General features: G+C 39.8%; 1 protein-coding gene across 11 annotated transcripts in view; it reads right to left on the bottom strand.

Moving 5' to 3' along the window:
* The window catches only part of TTLL5 (tubulin tyrosine ligase like 5), a 302,536-nt gene that overhangs the window by 239,747 nt on the left and 43,416 nt on the right, over positions 1-19,373 (bottom strand). For all 11 annotated transcript variants that reach the window (XM_068542242.1, XM_068542226.1, XM_068542235.1 and 8 more), the window contains 5 exons: positions 16,494-16,563; positions 15,965-16,049; positions 6,859-6,960; positions 4,958-5,049; positions 4,080-4,187 (listed from right to left, as the gene is read on the bottom strand). In XM_068542242.1, the coding sequence (XP_068398343.1) occupies positions 4,080-4,187; positions 4,958-5,049; positions 6,859-6,960; positions 15,965-16,049; positions 16,494-16,563 (457 nt within the window). The remainder of the gene's footprint in view (positions 1-4,079; positions 4,188-4,957; positions 5,050-6,858; positions 6,961-15,964; positions 16,050-16,493; positions 16,564-19,373) is intronic.

Here is a 19,373-nt window from a genome sequence, read left to right on the forward strand (position 1 = left end):
GTAGGTACTTTCTTCTAAGTCCCTTCTACAGTAAACTTCCCATCTAAACAGGAGCATGAGATAAGCCAGAAAAGAAAATTATCTCAAACAGTGAACTGTTTGATGACTTTCATTATTTTTCTTGTTGGTCAAGTAGTTTCCATTATAAAATGTATGCTGCCTACTTCCATTCCTCCAACAAATATTTATGGACACCCCCACTTTAAGGATGTCAGCTTACCCTGTGAAATGGTCTTAAACAATACCAATAAAAGGCCAAACCAGCATCCATCCAACATAACACGGTATACTGAGCACGTTTGTCCTGAACAAAGATGTCACTGGTCTTACCTAAACAAGGCCAGTCTGATCAAGTCTACAAGTGGCAGGACAGCTGGTTCATATGCTCTCAGGCTAGAGAGGACCATGGTCATAGCCTGTCACTTCAGCCATCCTCACACACATAGATGAAACTACTGTCAGCAGCAGCATCTTTAAAGGATAGCTAACATCCTGTTTTTGGCTGTTTTTCTCCAACTGTTAAAAAAAAAAAAAAAAAAAAAGCTGCTCTCACAGCCAGTTATCTCACAGCGCCAATTTCCTAAGCAACCCTATTTAAAGGGTTGCTGTTTAAGCATATATTTCACATGGTACCACATTTTCAGAATTCTGAAGGCAGTAAAAATTAGACAGTCAGAAGTCTGTTTTATTGGGAGAGGCATCAAAAATTCTACTGATCAAGAGTCTTATGACCAAGACGACTTGATTGCCAAAACCCATCTTCTGACCCGCCTTCTCCAAGCTGAGTCTCTTTCATCTGAGTTCTCCCACTCACTAGCTCTAGAACCTGAGGCAAGGGTCTTAATTTCTCAGGGCCTCAATTTCTTTATATGGATTAATTATTCTCTGAGGTCCTTTCTGGATGTACAAATCTATTAAAAAGCATCAAATGGCTAAGTTTCTGGTAGTTTGTGAGGGTTCCTAAGCCTACATTTAAATGCTATTAATACAATGCAGGTATTTGTATATTATCATCCCATGTAAAATTTGATTTGAGAGGAACAAACTCATAATCTACACCTTGAACACAGCAGGAACTGAGAAAAGTTAACTGCATAAATAAACCAAGGAATGGGAATATTGACTGTACCTGGAAACATGGCTGGACACTACAGGTGGGAGGGTGGGAAAGAAATCATAGGCCAGAAACACTTAGATACTAATGGAATGCTTCTGGCAAAGATCCATATAATGTGGAAAGGCAGAAACAACAACCAAAAGAATATAGTGAATCCCACCACCAGACTATTAGCTTCCTCTAAAACACCAATGCTCTGTTCAAGCCAAATTCTTCTGGGAAGCTCTCAATTCCTGTTTACTCTACAACAAATGAAAAACAAAAGAAAAAACCCAGATTATTCCTTGTAACTTAAACCCCAGGGGAGGTTGGGAACCAGTGGGAGGCAAAGAGATGCACACAAATAGATACACGTATACAAAAATCATTTCTGATGGGGGGAAGTTAATGAAGCACACAAAATCCCAGGGCTGACAGGAAGTGGAATTAGAACCACAAAAGCCAAGAAGATAGTCAACAGTTTAAAAAACTCCAGATGCACTCAGTTTATTAAAACTGAACACAAGCAGGGAGGGGGCTGGAGACCCATGGCTGATGAAATAGTCTTAGGGGGCATTTCACTGAGTCAGAGAAAGTCACTGCTTCTCTCACATCAGAACTTCTAATGCCATTAAGGTCAAGAAATTCTTAAGCTTCCAAAAGGCAATCTGGTAATGAAATAAAATAGAAAAGGAAACATTCAGAAGAGCTTGTGATGATTTCCAGAACAGAGATTTTTACATTAAGAGCTACTAGAAATTTACTCTCACAGGAGAGCCAAGTAGATGTAGAAAAGAAATGTTTAATTTTTTTTTAATCTAATAAGGTTTTTGCAGTTGGAGTCATATTTCCCACGCCCCCTCCTCAAAAAGTCTGCAATAATTCTAAGAGGCCCCAGCCCTTACCACACCAGATCCATTGGGAAGCCTACTGTCAGGCCACCAAAAGGCAATTAAAGCAAGACCAGTCATTCGTTCAACAAACATTTCCCGGACACCCTTCAATAGCAAAAAATGCTGCTATGCACAGAAGGTGCAAAAACAAGGGAGACGCTGTTGCTGTCTTCAAGGAGCTTCCAGTCCAGTGGGAGAGACAGACACGTACACAGGAACTAAAGGACATGCAGGGGTCGCTGGAGACTGAACAGAGTGCTGGGGTCGAGGTGGCTAACACTGATGGGAAGACTTAGGGAAAACGTCACCAAAGAAGTGATACTTGACTTTATCTTGAAAAGATGTCAGTTATCTTTTAGGTAAAGTAACATGAGAAAGATATTTCAGGCACAGGATAAAGCAGGTGCAAAGGCAAAGGGTTAGGAAAAGAGCTGGGAGGTCCACGGAGATGATAAAAGGTTTGGTTCGGCAGAAACAGGGTGAGAGTGGAAGGGGAGACACAATGACTACTAAGAATTCAAGACAATAAGCTCAGTGACTAGCGGTAGGAAGAAAACATAACGGAACAAGTACAGAACAGCAGGAGGGAGGAGACAAACCAGGGCACTTTGTTAGGCAAGCGTTCCTGGAGGAGACGTCAAGCTGAGTCTCAGAATATAAAGAGGAGTGTGTGAGGCAGACAGGGGCAGAGTCTCGCTGGACTGCAGGACCTACAGAGAGGCAGAGGCGTGGAGTCCTCAGTGGCACCACTGGATTCTAAGGTGTAGGAGGGGAAATGGAATTCTAGAAAAGTCAGCTGGGGTCAGATCCTTAGAAGCTCTGAAGTCCTATCAAGTTTCTATTTACAAGTTAAGCCTAGGGAGCCATTGGCTTGGCTTAAGCCAAGTTAAGCCAAGGGTTTTAGAAGACATGAACATATTTGCATTTTAAGAAGATATACACATATCATAACCTCTTCTTTGCCTGTATAATTTTAGGTCCTGGTTTATCTGCCATCTTCTATTCAGAGTCTCAACACTTCCCTTTGTTTAGTGCCCCTCAAGTACAGGCTGTTATGATAATCTATTAAAGAGAGCAAGAATTATAATGTCTAATTATAAAAATAATTAAAAAAAATTTTTTATGGAGTACAAATAGTGCTTTGCGTACGTCATCTCATTTGCCCTTCAAGGTACTCTTAGAAGGTAGGTACCATCATTACTGCCATTTTATAGTTGAGGAATCAGGATTAGAGTAACTTGCTGAAAATCAGAAAACTAATAAGGGGTACAAATGGGTCTCAAACTAAGTCTGTCAGGCTCTACAGCCATGTTCTTTACTTCTCTGTTACGCTGCCTCCTACTGTATTCCTTTAATTATCCCCCCATCAGTGACCCTACTGTGTTTTACTAACACAGCCTGCCACCTGCTGAAAGCCTGTGTGACTGCAGAGACATGCATACCAGCAATCACTAAGGACTCACATCCACACAGAGAGCAAGCGGGGGCAGCACCCTCGGTGCTACAGTCACAACTAGCGAGTCAGTGAGCAACAGGCTTCCTGGTCTGGTAGTTGTGATCTGCTTCTTACTCCTTCTCTGTGCAAACAGGGAATTAGGGGTGGGAGAGAAGAGAAGGGGAGGAGGAAGAGGAAGGGAAGAAAGAAGGGGTGGGGGTGGGGAACCCACTAGAAAGAAGACTAAAACAAAAAGGAGGAGCCATTGGAAAATGGGAGAAAGCACATACTGGTACCAGCCAGAGCTTCTTGGAACAGTTCCCAGTCTGGCTGCCAAAGAGCTCTGGAATATATTTGTTAGAGCTGGATTCCTGTGCAGCCTGTTGCAGACTTTTTCTGATTGCGCTCTGACAAAGAGACCCACGCTTTAGTTACAATCCCTGCTTCCCACACCGAAAGCTAGTTAGTCCTCAGGGGACCTCCAGCTAAGTTCACCACCGGCCTCTTCATACGCTACGTGAGTTCAGAAAGAAATAAAAGTCCACCACATACCTTTTACTCTTGTAGAATCACTAAGCCCCTCTACCCCAGTATCCCATCCCAACTTCCCAAGCCCCTTTTCACAAAATATGTTAAGCTTCTTGAGTCTCCTTACCAAAACAACTGCTGCGATGAGGAACAAAAGTTTTACAGGCTGTGGCAATAGCTAGTTCAGCAGAGATTATAGTCTTAATGATCAGGTCTTCTACATGGGCCATCAAGGCTACAAAAGAAAAAAAAACCACTATAATGCATGAATTAGGACTGCATTCCAGAACACAATATAATTATAACAGCACATGTGCTCATTCAAAGAAGTCTCCGTGTGGCAGTCTTGCAAATGGGTGCTCCAGGAGAAGGCATGTCTGTGAACAGAGGGACACAGGCAAGAATGGAGGTGCTGGGGGATGTACTCAAGTGGTCTCCTATGACAAGAGACAGACACAGATTGGAAAAGGAGCCTTCCCCGCTTCTCACTCTCCTCCTCTCACCCTTCCCTTTGTGGACTGAGATAGGCCTTTTGGCACACTGCTTCCCATTCTGCTCAAGGCTCAGCAACAGTGTCCATTTTGATTCCAAGCCTTTGTGCTCAAACTTGACACTGTCCATTCTCCAATTCATCAACAGGAATGAAAGAGATTGCCTTAGGAAAATGTGAACTCAGGGCCAATATGGAGATAGACAATCTGTTATGTAAAAAGCTGACCGTACTTTAGTGAGCAGTTCAACATTCAAGAAGGATAAATTCACTAAAAACTAAAGGAAAAAGTTGTCTTCCAAACTAGAAACAAGAGAAGGGATTTGGGGAGCCATGGTAAGTAAGCCTGTTGCTCTCCATCTTGTAAAGGGCAGGAAAAATTAACACCAAGAACAATGATCCCATCAGACATCTCAGCAACACTATTAGAATTCGAGAGAATGACTCCTGGTTAGAGATAATAGTACAGTTATACGAAGAAGAGACGTCAAAAAGGAAAAAGCCCTGGTACTCACCAGTTGTATCTCTGCCTTCTTGTTTCAGATACCTAAGCATAGCACTCATGCTCCATTTGTTCCCATAATCCTCCACTTCTGGATCATCACAACTAAAACAAATTCATGGATCAATGTCACATATGCAACTAGGCCTGGCTCTAGAAACACGATTTTTTACCAAGAGCCTTCTTTCCTTATCGGTATTTAGAAAAATATTCCCTTTGCTGACTTCCACTCACCCACTTTTTCTTGGTCCTTTCTGTCATATACGCCTTTGTACCAGTTTCTTCCATTGAAATGAAAATGCATATAACTTGCCTTAATGAGGGGGGGGGTAGGGGAAAGGAAGGCAAATTCCTCCTTAACCAAACAATTATGCATCATGAACCAGTAGAAGAAATTTGTGAAAGAATGTAAACAAATTTAAGAATGGTTACAAAATATTAACAGATTGAAATGCTTGGGGATACTAACCTTGCCTTTGAGGTAAATGTCACATGAGCCCACAAACCACCCTCTAATGCCATTTTCAGACCAGAACTGAGTCTAGATGGGCTAGTGAGCTAATCTAGCGCAGCATTTTAATGAGTTAACCCTGGACAGAACTGCGCTGGCATCTGAAGCAAGCTCCCTTCTGTCTAGTGATAGACACGGCTTTTTTGGATACCTTCTGAGGTATCACCCAAGGGAGAATGCACTAGAGCAACAAGAGAAGTAACGAAGTACACCACCGCTACAGCAACAAAGTGGCACACTCCCAGATTGTTGGAAGGGTCTTGCAATCTGAAACCTGTATTTTACAGCTGCCCCCTTATTCCCTATCACCAGCCCGCAACCCACTAGTTGCATCTTTGCTCATCTTCCAAAGTGCAGGATATTGCATCTTCAACCAATTCCTAACACCGGTCACAGGACACTCAATGAAATCTATATAGCTTCGGCAACTATGCCATCACTTCCAGATTCCTTTCTTTTTTTTCCTTGGACCTTCTAGGCACCTATTTTTAGTTTGAGTAGAAAGTAACTGTTTGGGTTTCTTTTCTATTTTTCCAGTTTCTGGCAAAATTATCAGGATGAAAGAAAACAGAGCAGAAAGAATATTTCCACACAGCTGGGTTGGTACTCCGTTCCACTGAATCTTTTTCTGAGATGGCCTCATTTCTTTTTTTATTTAATTTATTCCTAACGTTTTTTCCCCCGATCATAAAAGTGTTTCTTTTAGAAAAACTTAGGAAATAACATAAAAGTACAGAGAAGAAGACAGACATCCCCCACCCAAAATCCCATCCATTATAGTTAAGGACTGTTAACATTTTAAGATATATCCTTCTAGTTTTCTTCTCTCTCCCACACCCCCTCGGGGGGGGGAAAAAACAGCTTTAGTTATCTTACGTATTCAAAAAAGAAATGAAATTGCATGTACTGTGTGGTAACTTGCTTTTTCCACCTGACAATGTACAGTGATGAACATTCTTGTTTCTAATCTTGTGTATAAATCCTTTATTTCTTAAGGTTAAGCTCCTAGAAATAGAATTGCTGGGTCAAAAGGCACAAGCATTTTTGAAGCTTTTGATACATTTTGCCAAGTGCTGAAATGACCTAATTTCTTGACTTCGAAAAAGTTCCATATGCCTATAAAATTCCTACCTCTAAGTCAAGTGAGGGAACTTGACAATGAGGCAGACGAAACCTGGGAAAGAAGGCATATTTTGGTGGAGAAAGGGGACATTGTAGGTGGCAAGCAATAGAGAAGCCGTAGCAGGTAAGCCTCAAAACTACATGAAATGACTCCAATAGCTCTAAGTTACACGGATATGAGCGTAAAGTTTTCCTCCAGTGCAACAAGTTGACTTTGCACTTCTCCAACGCCTGCCTCGGAGACCGACTTCCCTGGCTCCTGGCTCAGGCGCAGCCAGTACCTGACATAGTCTCCACTCTTCTTATTCACACTGTAATTGGTCAGGTGCATGAACTGGTTCCGAATATTCTTGGCTCCTTGGTCATATCGTACAGTGGCAAACCTGATAGAAAAGACACAGGTTAAATGTCAGGAACAGGGTTTCGATAAAATACAGGATCAATGAGGTATTAACACAGGGAGGTGGCATCCTCCTCAAATACTGAGTGCTTATTAAGTGCCAACCCCCACGCTAAGTGTTTCATGTACAATATCACATTTAATTCAATCACTAAAGCAATTCCCTGAAGGAGGTACCATTATGTCTAATTTTTAAAACAGATATGAACATTAAAATATGATCTGGAAGATTAAGTAACTTGCCCCAAATCACACTGACTCCAAAACCCATGTTCTTAACCACGAGATGCTGCTTTTTTGATACAGAACCTTAGACGGATAGGAAAGATGAAAAATGAAAACAAAGTTATTCACAATCAAGGAAACTGTGTACAGGATGCTGTGGATGACGGGACATTAGCCTGTCAAGAAACACCTGAGTGCCTGCACAGTGCCTGGTACTAAAGCATTCTATGGAAAATATTATGCAAAAAGAAAAAAAAAGACAGCATAATAATATAAAGACTTAGAACTCACATCCATAGGAAAAAACAGAACGGATCTATAAAATTAGGAAAACCATAATGGCAGCATTAACAGCATACAAAGCCTAAGTCTGCAGAACAGCATAAATATGAGCCTAGAGTGGATTAATTCCTGAATTTGGAATGACGGCAAAAAGAGGGATTAAACACGGAGCCCACTGAAAACAGAGCAGCAATTTGATATCCTGGACTGTTGTCAAAAGAAGACCAAAGTATAAAATATACGTGCCTCCGAAGGAAGTAGCCAAGGAAAGAGAAGACTTTCCAGTGATGCTCAGCATCAACAAAAGTACACTCGAGTCGAATGGTTATGGTAAATATCACCCCCTGTTTACATACCACTCTAACCGTATCACCCTTCACTAAAGTGGTTTTCCCCAGAGGCACAACCAAGTGTGTGAAAAAAAATCCTGGAAGGCCACAAGTTTACTTTCACATGATTTACAAATTATTTACATGTGCTTACTCAGACTATGAAGTCAACGTGAATTTTTACCACATTGAAGGGCAGCATTTAAAAATTTTCTTCTCACTCACCCATTATCTCTGCTCCCTAATTCCCTGTACTAGAAATCTACAAGAGCCAAAGAAAGAAGAGTGGAAAAAGGAAAAATAAAAAAACAAACCAAAAAAAACCCCCAAAACTAAAATAAACAAACATGAGGCCAGGAAGAAGGATGTGGACAAAGAGAAAATGTTGACCAGGCACGTACGGCTAAGGGGCAAGAGTCTGATGAGCATTACGTCTATGCATGAGAAGGACCTCAGATTTTCCAGAAACTTCCAGCAGTTATCACTTAACTTCACCCATGTCACTCCGTGGTGAGTAAACCTTACCTATACATCTCAATCTTCCTTCGTCAGAGAGCCTCCAATCAAGCGGGAAATAGTCATTCTCTGAATTCTTGTGAAATGCGAAGGGGGCCCATGCAGGCCTCACAGAGGCTGCCTGCCTCAACCAGACATTACCTCACAGTGACATACCACCTGCCATCTCTCCCCCAAAATAATGATTTAGAGGGAGGGAAAAGGTTCTGCTTCAGAGAAAGAGGTTTTTCTTCTCTTCTAAATACAAGTACCTGATCTAATTTGGTCAACAACATGAAAAGACTGGCAAAGGCCGGGCAGTTAACTGTAAACTGGTACCCAACACATCTGTCATTCCTATCCTCCTTTTTTCAATAGGACTGCATTTCTAAAAAAATAAGTTTTCTTCTTCCTAGTCTTCCTTTTAGCTGGGACATTTATATTCTGAAACTCAGGAAGGACAAGATTATTAATGTTACAGTTCTTCTAAGTATAAGAAGAAGTAAGAATTAGAGAAAACAGAAACAAAAAACTAAGCTCAGTGGAAAAGTTACCCAAAAGGGCAAAAGTGCTACACTCTTTATTTCAGTCAGCTGAACAAGGAATGTAGAAGACCATGTAGAGGAAAGGCAGGTGTATATGCTCATCTTTCCTCCTAACCCACCAGGAAGAGCTTATGGTTCTCACTAAAATCTGGATTAAACAAACCACATTCATCTCTGATCACCATTTTCCAACATTTTCTTCTTATTTTCTAGATCAGAGGTCCCGTTAGTCTTAGATCTGGCCTACTAATCAAGTTCTGATTAACCTACCAAGGTTGTTTTTTGTTTTTAAACTTGAATAAGTTGGCCAGCATTTAAAATTCAGACCTTCCTTCCTGAAGCCCAGTGGCCTCCAGGGCCCATGTGAGGAAGATGGTGGACAGGATGGGAAGGCAGCCCAGAGGCAGTACAAGGAGGTTATCCAAGCAGGGTGGTGCCCCCACAAGGGTCAAAGTCCACACAAGGAGGGCATCTGAATGGGGTAGTGACAGGGAGGTTGGGAGACTGGCTACATACGAGGGAACTGAGTAAATAAATATGTTGAAGATAACAGAAGTCTGATTTCTCACTGTTGGAAAAAAGATAAAAAATATGGAAAGGGAAAAAGCTAGAATGAATGCTGTAGTTTTGAGCTAGAATTGGAGGTATTCGTATGAACTCCTGATTTTCAATATAGAGATACAGAAATAAATATAGATGTAAATGTGTATGTATGTGTACATGTACGTATATCTATACACATATTTCCTAGGTATGTCCATTGCAAGGACCTGATAGCAGAGACACCCCAGAACAATGAGCATATCTAGCACCTGGATCTGTATGTCTAAATACTATCCTCCATTAAAAGCAACCACTGCTCCTTGGAGAAAATAGTTGATTCCACGCTGGGACAGAGAAAGAAGATGAGCCTGAAATATCTTTTGCTCAAAGAATGAGGGGACATGTCAGAAGGACACAAAAGTCAGCTTAAACGGGCTCCCATTGGCCAAATCTGGGACAATTTGAGCATCAAAATAAATCATGATAGTAAAGGATTACAACCCATTAAATAACACAGGAATCCTTCAGTCCACATTGGTGTATATAAACAAATGAATAAATGAACAGGATGGAGAGAAAACTCTTCCTGGGAGTCAAATGCCAAATAATAAAAGTAAAAGGAATGATGGGATTAGAAAATCATTATTCCACAACCATCACAGTAGTAATTCACTCAGGCAAGAAACATCAATGAATATTAAAATTGTTGGGTGAAAATGAGATGAAGAATGAGATTTTACATGGTCTCAAAGTATCTCTTCATAAGATATTTATTAATTACAGAGGGGAAAACAAAGTAAATTTACAGTGGAGAAATCTGCCAGACATTGTCTTAAGTGTTCAAACACCACTAAATAGTTATCATGCACCATCGGATTTAATGCAATGAGAACATGGCATCACTTCTGTGACATTCTGGCCAAAAATACATAACCTCAGTCTAATTATGAAAAACTATCAGACAAACACAAATTGAGGGCCATTCTACAAAATGACTGGCCTAAATCTTAAAAAATGCTAGAGTCATGAAAGTCAAGAAAAGAGAGAGTAAATGTTCCAGATCAAAGGAGACTGAAGAGACTCGACAACGAAATATAACATGTGATCCTCGATTTGGAGCTTTCTGTTATAAAGAACATTATCAGGACAGTTGGCCAAATTTGACTGTGGTCTCTAGAGGAAAGTTAAAAGGCAGTTCTTCATACTATTTTTACAGCTTTCCCATAACTTTGAAATGGTTTCAAAATTAAAAGTCTAAAAACAAAAGGTTCTCAATAAAAATCTAGATTTTTCAGCCTCCCTTAAAAAACCAGAAGATCTGGCAATACCACCTGTCTTGGTCCATTCAGGCTGCCATAACAAAATACTATAAACTGCATAAACTGCATAGCTTACAAATAACAGAAATTTATTTCTGTTGGCTGGAAGTCCAAGGTCAAGATGCAGGCAGACAGACAGCACCTTCCTGCTGTGTCCCCACAGGGTGGAAGGGGTGAAGAATCCCTCCAGGGCCTCTTATATTAAAGGGCACTAATCATATTCATGAGGGCTCCACCCTCATGACCTAATCACCTCCCAAAGTCCCCATCTCCTAATACCATCACCTTGGGGGTTAGGATTTCCACATATGAACTTGGGAGGTAGCATTCAGACCACAGCACTACCACATACCAATGACTTGCTGCCAATGAATAGTAAATACCCTTTAGGTGGGACATGTGATCTCTGGTTCTCCAGTCTCCACTGGGCCAAACTTTTCAGTGAATGTCCTTGTAAGCATTTAAGTTTGGGACTTGTGATTTAGATCTTCACATATCAAATTTCACCCTATTTAGGTCTGAAAGCTTCAACACAATTTCTTTATTAGAAACACCTAAAAGAGGTAATGCTCTACTAGGTAGCCCACAACCAACTTTGCAAACACTGCTCCTAACACAAACTGAAATTTACACGATGAATTAAGTCTTGAACCTCCCTCTTAATGAAATCAAGATTTAGGAAAAGCTCTCATGACAGAATTTCATAGCCTTGACCTTTAAACAAAAAAAAAAAAAAGAAAAAAGGAATGGGGGGGGGGTCCTACTTTCTTTGTAAATCTGAAACCCTGAGCTCTATTTCACCACCTATGATGAACAGAGAACTATATGCCCTTTTCTCTCGTTTTTTGCCACATTAAAATATATATAGATTACCTTTATTCTGACAAATTCTTAAATCAAAAACTACATTTCCTTTTTGCTTTCTAATGTTTCTCAGTGAGAATCAATACAATGATAATAATTTGTCTCAAACTCTTTAGTGTGTATGTGAAGGAAGGTTTTCAATGTTAGACATATAGTAGGTACCTGATAAGCACTAACTGAAACTACAGCTGAGTTGCTTGTTCAGGAACTTTACCAACATGGATCTCAAACAAGAAGGAAAGCACAGAGTTAGTGGGGTCTTTGGAACTCTCTTCCCCCGTTCAAAAACTACTTTGTTCTTCTATGAATACGACACCATAGTCAGAGTTATAGAGAGTCTAGATGTAGGACAGTTAAACCAAACCCCCCAACCCCGCTTTGATAGCTACATATTCTAACAAACATTCACTACAAATGTACAAAGTAAGGGGAGGCCAGCTCTCAGGAGACCCTGGCTGTGGCACATGTGTTATCTTTCAGCAGGTGTAACCATTCAGCGCCAGAAACGCCTGGAGGATGAAGAGACAGCACCTCAGGCAGCCTTGCCAGGAGCCACTGGGTTTCATCCTGGCCTGACCCAGAAAAATCTTATGGAAGAGAACAAGAGGCCCAAGAGCTCTCTGATCTGCTGTCAACCAGCTGCGGCCGGGAGACTGCCAAAGTGCTGCAGTGACTAGGCAGCGCCCTGCGGAGCCGTCTGGGAGGGGATTACCAGCCTGATCCCCTGGTCTTCAGAGCCAGAAATGACTCAAACTTCACAAACAGCAAGGGCCTGCCAGGGAGGGTGACAATGAGCACTGGAGAGGGTTTTCTTCCCCTTGTTGCTGTCTCTTCCCCCTCTTGCTGCTATGGCAGATTCTGGACAGTGTGCAGCCTGTGAGGTAATCTGAATTCCTTGGCAACCGGCAAGTACCTGAATTCTTTCAAAACCACAGGAATCCAGCAGAGAAAAGGTAAATATCCCTGCGGAGCCAGTGTTAATTAGCAAGGAAGGCTACTGAAGAAGTAACTGGGGGTGGGGAGGAAGGCAGAGGCATTACAAATGCTTTGGGATCTTTTCTGAATTTCCAATGAATAATATGGCTGAGCAGAAGCGAGGCGGTCCCTGACCCGGGCCTTCTCAGTGTCCCATCTTCCCAGTCCACCGTGTGGATGGAGCTGAGCTCTCCCAGCTCCCTGGACGGGCACTTTCATTTTCCCGCAGCTGACAGTGCTACCTATCTTTGGGTCTCTGACATGATAGCACATTTGGTTTTCAACTCAATTTTGTTTTAATTTTTTTCAACTTTTTATTTTTCCTGTTTCAGTGAAAATGTGGCTATTAGCTTTGTCTCAAAAAGGGGCTCGTCAAATCATTTAGACCACATACTAGATCCACCTAAAACTGTAAAATCCAGAACAAAGTCTTTTTGGATTCCACCTCTGACAGGAAAAAAACCCTACACCATTTTGGTAGAGAAAAGCACCCCTCTCTGGAAACTTGAGTGCCCCCTGCTGGTGGAAAACAGTAACATACACGTGAAACTCAAAAAGAAGGAAGGGGCAAAACCCTGGACTCAAACACCACTAAGACAATTTTTTAAAACGTCTCAATATTGTGCCCACGTATAAGAAAATAATGAGAGTCTTTCTACTTCCTATGTTAATAAAGCAAGGACAACTGAAATGATTAATCTAGAAAGAAACTATTTAAGGTCTTTTTCTTTAGTAAATTTAAGAAGGTAAAGAATTTACACAAAATTCTTACTTCACAGAACCGTCTTATGAAATGAACTTAATCTTTCTGTCATTAAACATGAATTTTGAGGCCCCAAACAGAAGTGGTATGGGATAAGACCCTTCTTTTCTCAAGAAGGAAACCAATTACACTGCCACCAGTTCTGTCTCTTTAGGAAAGATTATGGTTTTCCTTTTTGAGCCTCAAAGTAAAATGGTCTAGTGATCTCATCCCAAACTGATTATCTTCAGTAATGTCTATTTAAAACAAACGTGACCCAAGATTACTAGAGGCTGCAGATCTGGAGATGCTGTAGACTATTGTTGAAAGTAATGACACAGTCGAATGGCTTCTGAGGATTAAAAAGCAGGAGATGAGTGCCAAGATACACAGTGGTTAAGACACAGGGACTTAGGCACATGGAAGTTATTGTGCAGAGCAATGCACCCTTGCAGGACTGGCTAATAGCCTGTCATAACGTACTACTGTAAGGCTTTTATATTCGTCTATACTTTTAGGTAAAATAGCCAAAGCCCTGAAAATTCTTTTTTTTTCTGGTTCAGTTTAATCCAAATTTTTACAAATTTGTTTTCCAAATTATTCTAAGAAAGAGCATCCATTTTAAAAATATATAAATATATATACTCAATTCCTGCTGGAGGCAAGAGAAGAGTTACTCAATTCAGTGGGTTCTGACTTCCAACACACACCCAATAGCCAAAGCACTAGCACATCTGTAGTAAGTTCTATAATAAATATTAGTATTGTTCTCATTTTGCATCTGAGCCATTGAGGCTTTAAAACAATGCCGAATTTTACCAATAGCAAGGGCTATTAATATTGTGGGTGAAATACCTTTGGAATAATTTGCAAAACATGTTGCTATGATATCCTTGAGACACGGTAAGCATAAACTTGAGGTCTTTTCCCTATTCAAGAAGTCCAGTTCATGGCAGGACATAATCGGTTCCCGAGAAGGGTACAGGAGACAAGCTGGGTGAGGATGAGTGGAGGGAGAAGGGTGAAGAAGCTCATGATACTCTGGAGGGAAAGCTCAGAAATCTCATATTACAAAATGGAAAATCCTCAGCATCTTATACACCTGAGCAGAAGTAAGGGGCCTTATTTCACCTTCTTTTTGTTCTAGATAATATGGAGACTCAGCTTTTATCCCTATACTTCAAAATATGAGAGCACATGTGTCTAAAAACACTACAGAAAACTTCTTTCTGATGAAAATCTGATTAGATTAGTAGTTTGTGCCTAGATACCTGGTTCAGCCCTTTACTTAAAAACTGAGAAATATTTTAGTTTTCTCCCTCCTCAATTTTCAAGGAACCAGAAGCCAGAACTAGGGAGCTTCCGTGGCCTTCAGTGTTCCCAGGGTTCAAACTCAAATCTTAGTTAAGAATGTGACCACGCTTATAAATGCTGTCACTGCCACCTAGAGGTGAAGGGAAGACATGGCTCAACCAGGTAGAATCTGGTTAACTGTTCTCACCCTCACAAGATGGATCAAAAAATTTTAGTCTAAAAAATAATTAAAATAATTGAAATCCGATTCTAAAAGAACAGTTGTCAGAGTACAATGATATGTCTCAAAGCATCTACACCTAAATATGTAGCCTTCTTTTATCCACGGTATTTCCCATCTTTGATGTACATTTCCTAAAATACAGAAACATATATAGGCCATGCTTTTTACAGATGCAAACCACCTCCTAAACTGCTATGCTCTATAAGAAAACTATGCATAAAAAGAACTTCAAAGTTCTTTGGTAAAATATATAAGTAAACTATATATATAAGTTTTGTGGGGGAAATACATATATATATATATATTAGCTTTGTGAGAGAAAAGAACACAAGCACACCAAAGTTATATACTTATTTCAAACAATTTAAAGGGTCTAAAGAAAACACTGTCACCTGTAAAATCCTATGGATATGGGAAATGAAACTTCAAATTATTATAAGTTGAACTTTATTTTGTAAGTCACACTACCTTAAAACTTAAGAAGTACCTCAACAAATATATATATATATTATATATATATATAAAGTCACTGTAAAGTATATTACAGACTTGTAGGTGAAAAAAAAAAAAAAGCAGCTAATGCCCACCCTAAATACAAGAGGGCATGAAACAGCTCAAGCCTTCAGCTCTGGAGTCAGATCCAGGGGTTCAAATTCCCACTCCACTATCCACCTGCTGGAGACCTCAGGGGCGTGACTTCAAGTTCCCTTACGCAAAGCCTCAGTTTCCGCAACTGCAAAAATGCATCAACTTTAAGGTTGTTGTGAGCATTAAAATAAATGTTTGGTATATAACAGGTATACACATGTGAGATTTTTTTTTTTTTTCCTTTTTAGACCATTTGTGAACAACAGTGGCCCTAGGATCTTCATACCAATTGCCATTGCATGAAAATACAATGCGATCCTGGATCCCTGCTGGGAAAGGTGTGTGTTTACATACAAATGCTTGTTCATATGTGTGGATATGCAAGAGAGACTGTGAAGTGATAAGACTGATTTCTGTAATCTGAAGCCCATCTGGGGACACTCTTATTTTCCTGAGTTGAATACAACAGAAAAAACAACCTGATCTTAATACACTCTTTAATGGGTCAACTCGAATAAACACCCTCCGCCCAAGGTCTCTTACCTAGCCAGTCCTTCTTCATAGAGATAGATGACAAGAGGATCATAGGAAGTCACAAGCACATAGAGGCGCACATCAAACTTGAAATCTGGAAAAAAAATTGGGGCACACAGGAAAACCTAAGCTCATTTGTCTTCTGTTACAGGATGAATAGGACAATGTAACAAAGAAATATGAAAGACAGTCCTCCTCTCCCCATGAAACATACACTGCCCACACACCTTCCCTTCTGAGGATAAATAATAATAATACCATACATTGTAAATATATATATATATGCACTGTACAGTTTTCATATATATTTGTTTCTGTTATAACATACAAAGCACTTTCTTTTTTATTATCTCAAAATCAACTTCAAAATAATCCCATGAGGTAGGTAAGGAACCAGCTTCATCTCTGGAGCCACAGTTGCCAAGAATTTCACACTAGCTTAATAAAGACTTACTAGAGAAGACTATAAAAACGTTAAAAAAAAAAAAAAATTAGTACGATCTAGCCCAATCCAGCCAAAGACCTAATCACAACTCACCATCTATGAGCAGGGGGTTGTTAATGTAACGGGAGACCAGGATGTTCTCTTCCAGGGAAATCTGGTTTGGCTATTGAGTAAAGAGAAAAATGAAAGGTAGAAATGCAAAGGAATCCTGACTTACAATAAAGAAGCAAAGTTCTTAACCATTTAGAAATGATAATGTGGAAAACTAAAACTCTAAGAAAAGGTTTCCTCTAAGCTACCCATATATTAATTGGCCATATAACACACCACTTCCATAAACACTGTGAGAATCCAATTATAACGGGGGAAAACAAAATTTACACAGCACCTCTCATAATAAATAGAGCCTAAACAGCTTTAAAGATTTATATACATGATATTAAATATTTACATGCCAAGAAAATAAAAGCTACTTAGAAAATAAATTAAAACTTGCTTTCTACCAAATGTAAAGCATGTTGGATATTTTAAAATACTACCATTATTCTTACAGGAAGGCTTTCATCAAGTTGCTCAGAGAACTTACAGATCTTTCCACAATGGATCCTGGCATTTTCCCTGTGAAATGGGATGGATATTTCACTGATTCACTCAATAGTGCTTGCTATGCCACTGTAGGTAAAGAGTGAACTAGATCTTTTAAATACTTTTTTCAATGAAGAAGAGCTGTCTATACAATAAATAATGAAATGTATGATGGGTACTGTATAAGGCACTGGGGATACAGTGATGAATAAAACAGATGCAATCCCTGCCCTCACAGAGCCCAATCCCTACTCCCAAAGAGTTTGATGTTTGAGTAGAGGGACAGCAAACACACAGAATTTAAAAGAACACAAAGCAGCACACCTACAAGTGCAAGATGTGAGGCTGCAGCGTGGAAAGAGATCTGGAAGAACAATTCCAAGTGAGACTAAAACAGAAAAATCAGTTGTCAGTCACCACAATCCATACAGGACAAAAGAACTCCAAAAGGGAAGTGGCTATAATGATAATTGTGATGATAATAGCTATAGTAGCAACAACAGAAACACTATTAACATTTGCAGGAAAAAATTTTTAATAAATGTACTGAAGATTTGCTATGTTCCAACACTGTTCTAATCCTTCACAAGTATTATTTCACTTAATCTTCATCCAACCCATGGTAGGTGTAACACCATCCAAATATTACAGATGAGGGAAGAGTCAGAGAGGGTTAGGAACCTGCTCAAAGTCACACAGCTAATAAGTGATAGAGCACCATTTGAACCCAGGCAGTCTGCCTCAGAAGCTTAATTCTTAAGCACTATTTGCACCTTTTCTCACAAGTTCTGACCTAAAATAACTGTCCAAATTTAAAAGTTTGCCTTTATAATAATGCATTTGCTATCCCAAGTACTACAGTTATAAAATAAGGATAATTGTGTGACCCATAACATCATACACAACCACAAGAAGCAACTCCAGGGTCAAGATAATGAGATTCCTCTCTCATTTCCCACTGCTGCCATCTCAAACTCAGAACACAACTTCACAAGCCATCTCTATGCATCATACAGACACTACAACATCACTACTGATTCACATTCTGGACTTGGTGACCCACACCATTTCCTGATCAGTTTCTCACACATACTATCTCTATTTTGAGTCAGCTTAGTATGTAAGAACTGATGCAATCACAGTACAAAGAAGCAAGCTGCAGGCTGTGTTCCAAACCTAAAATTAAACAATTGCAGCTCTTTTTCTACTAAGTAACACCTACAGGCTACAACAGATATATAACCACCCAACTTTATACTTGGAACCACAGACTACAATGGTAATGGTCTTCACTCTACGACACATCTAACATCCATGCCCATTTCCTCTCTTCTCTTCCTCACCATATACATTTGTCCTTTGAATTATGCAGAACATAATCTCTTACATTATTTCGGTAACTTTAGTATTTGTTCAACGGTCTATACCTCTCATTTCTATCTGCACTAGTAATTAAATTGTAAGCTCACGGAAGAAAAGAATTGTTTGAGTACCGTTTTTTTGTATAGTGTAATATACTGATAAGCAACTAACGAAATTTTTGACATCTTCAAGCCTGTCTCCTTTTCATCCATCCCCAATTAACTCATTTTAAATGATGTCAATTCCAAGCTCAAACTGCCCTCCCAAGTATGCTAAAGCAAGAATCTGAATTGTTGGGAAAGTTGGAAACCCATCCATTTTTCTAATTCAACTTTAAGATTAAAGCTCATGGTATCTGTTAAGTTATTGTAAGGTAGACTGGTACAGTGCTTAAGAGGTTACGCTCTGGAATCAGCTAGACGAGTTAAAATCTTCACTTACTATGGAAGGAAGAGTAACTACCTCTTAGGGTTCTCATAAAGTCTAAGTGAGATTATATTTGGAAGGTACAGTGGTAGGCACATAGTAGATGCTCAAGAAATATCAGTTAGTATTATTATTGCAAACTCAATAGTATCTTTGTGGTTCCATTTACTGAGTTCCACAACTCAACAGCATTCCTCACAACGTGCCACACACCATTCTGCTCAGAGCAGTGCACTGAATTATAATGAAGATACATAAGAATTAGGAGATGATCCCTATTCCTGAAAAGCCTTTAAGGAGTGGCAGCACCTGGCACACAACAGGGACTCCCTAAATATTTGCTGAACAATGAGAAAAAATGGAGAGCACCTAAGAAAACATAAACAAATAGAAACAAGAGAGCTGTACGAAATTATATTCACAAATATAGGACTGAACAGAGTGACCAAAATACTCTCCTGATACTTCAAAATCTCAGAGAAAGCACTAGTATTTTATTTACCATGAATAATGTGTGAGACAAGGATGACTAAATTTGACTTCCATAAATCAAATTCATACCTTAATCAGAAAACACCAGATCTTTTCCCTCCTCGATTT

This window comes from Eschrichtius robustus, chromosome 1 (assembly GCF_028021215.1).
Source record: "Eschrichtius robustus isolate mEscRob2 chromosome 1, mEscRob2.pri, whole genome shotgun sequence".
Classification (NCBI taxonomy): domain Eukaryota; kingdom Metazoa; phylum Chordata; class Mammalia; order Artiodactyla; family Eschrichtiidae; genus Eschrichtius; species Eschrichtius robustus.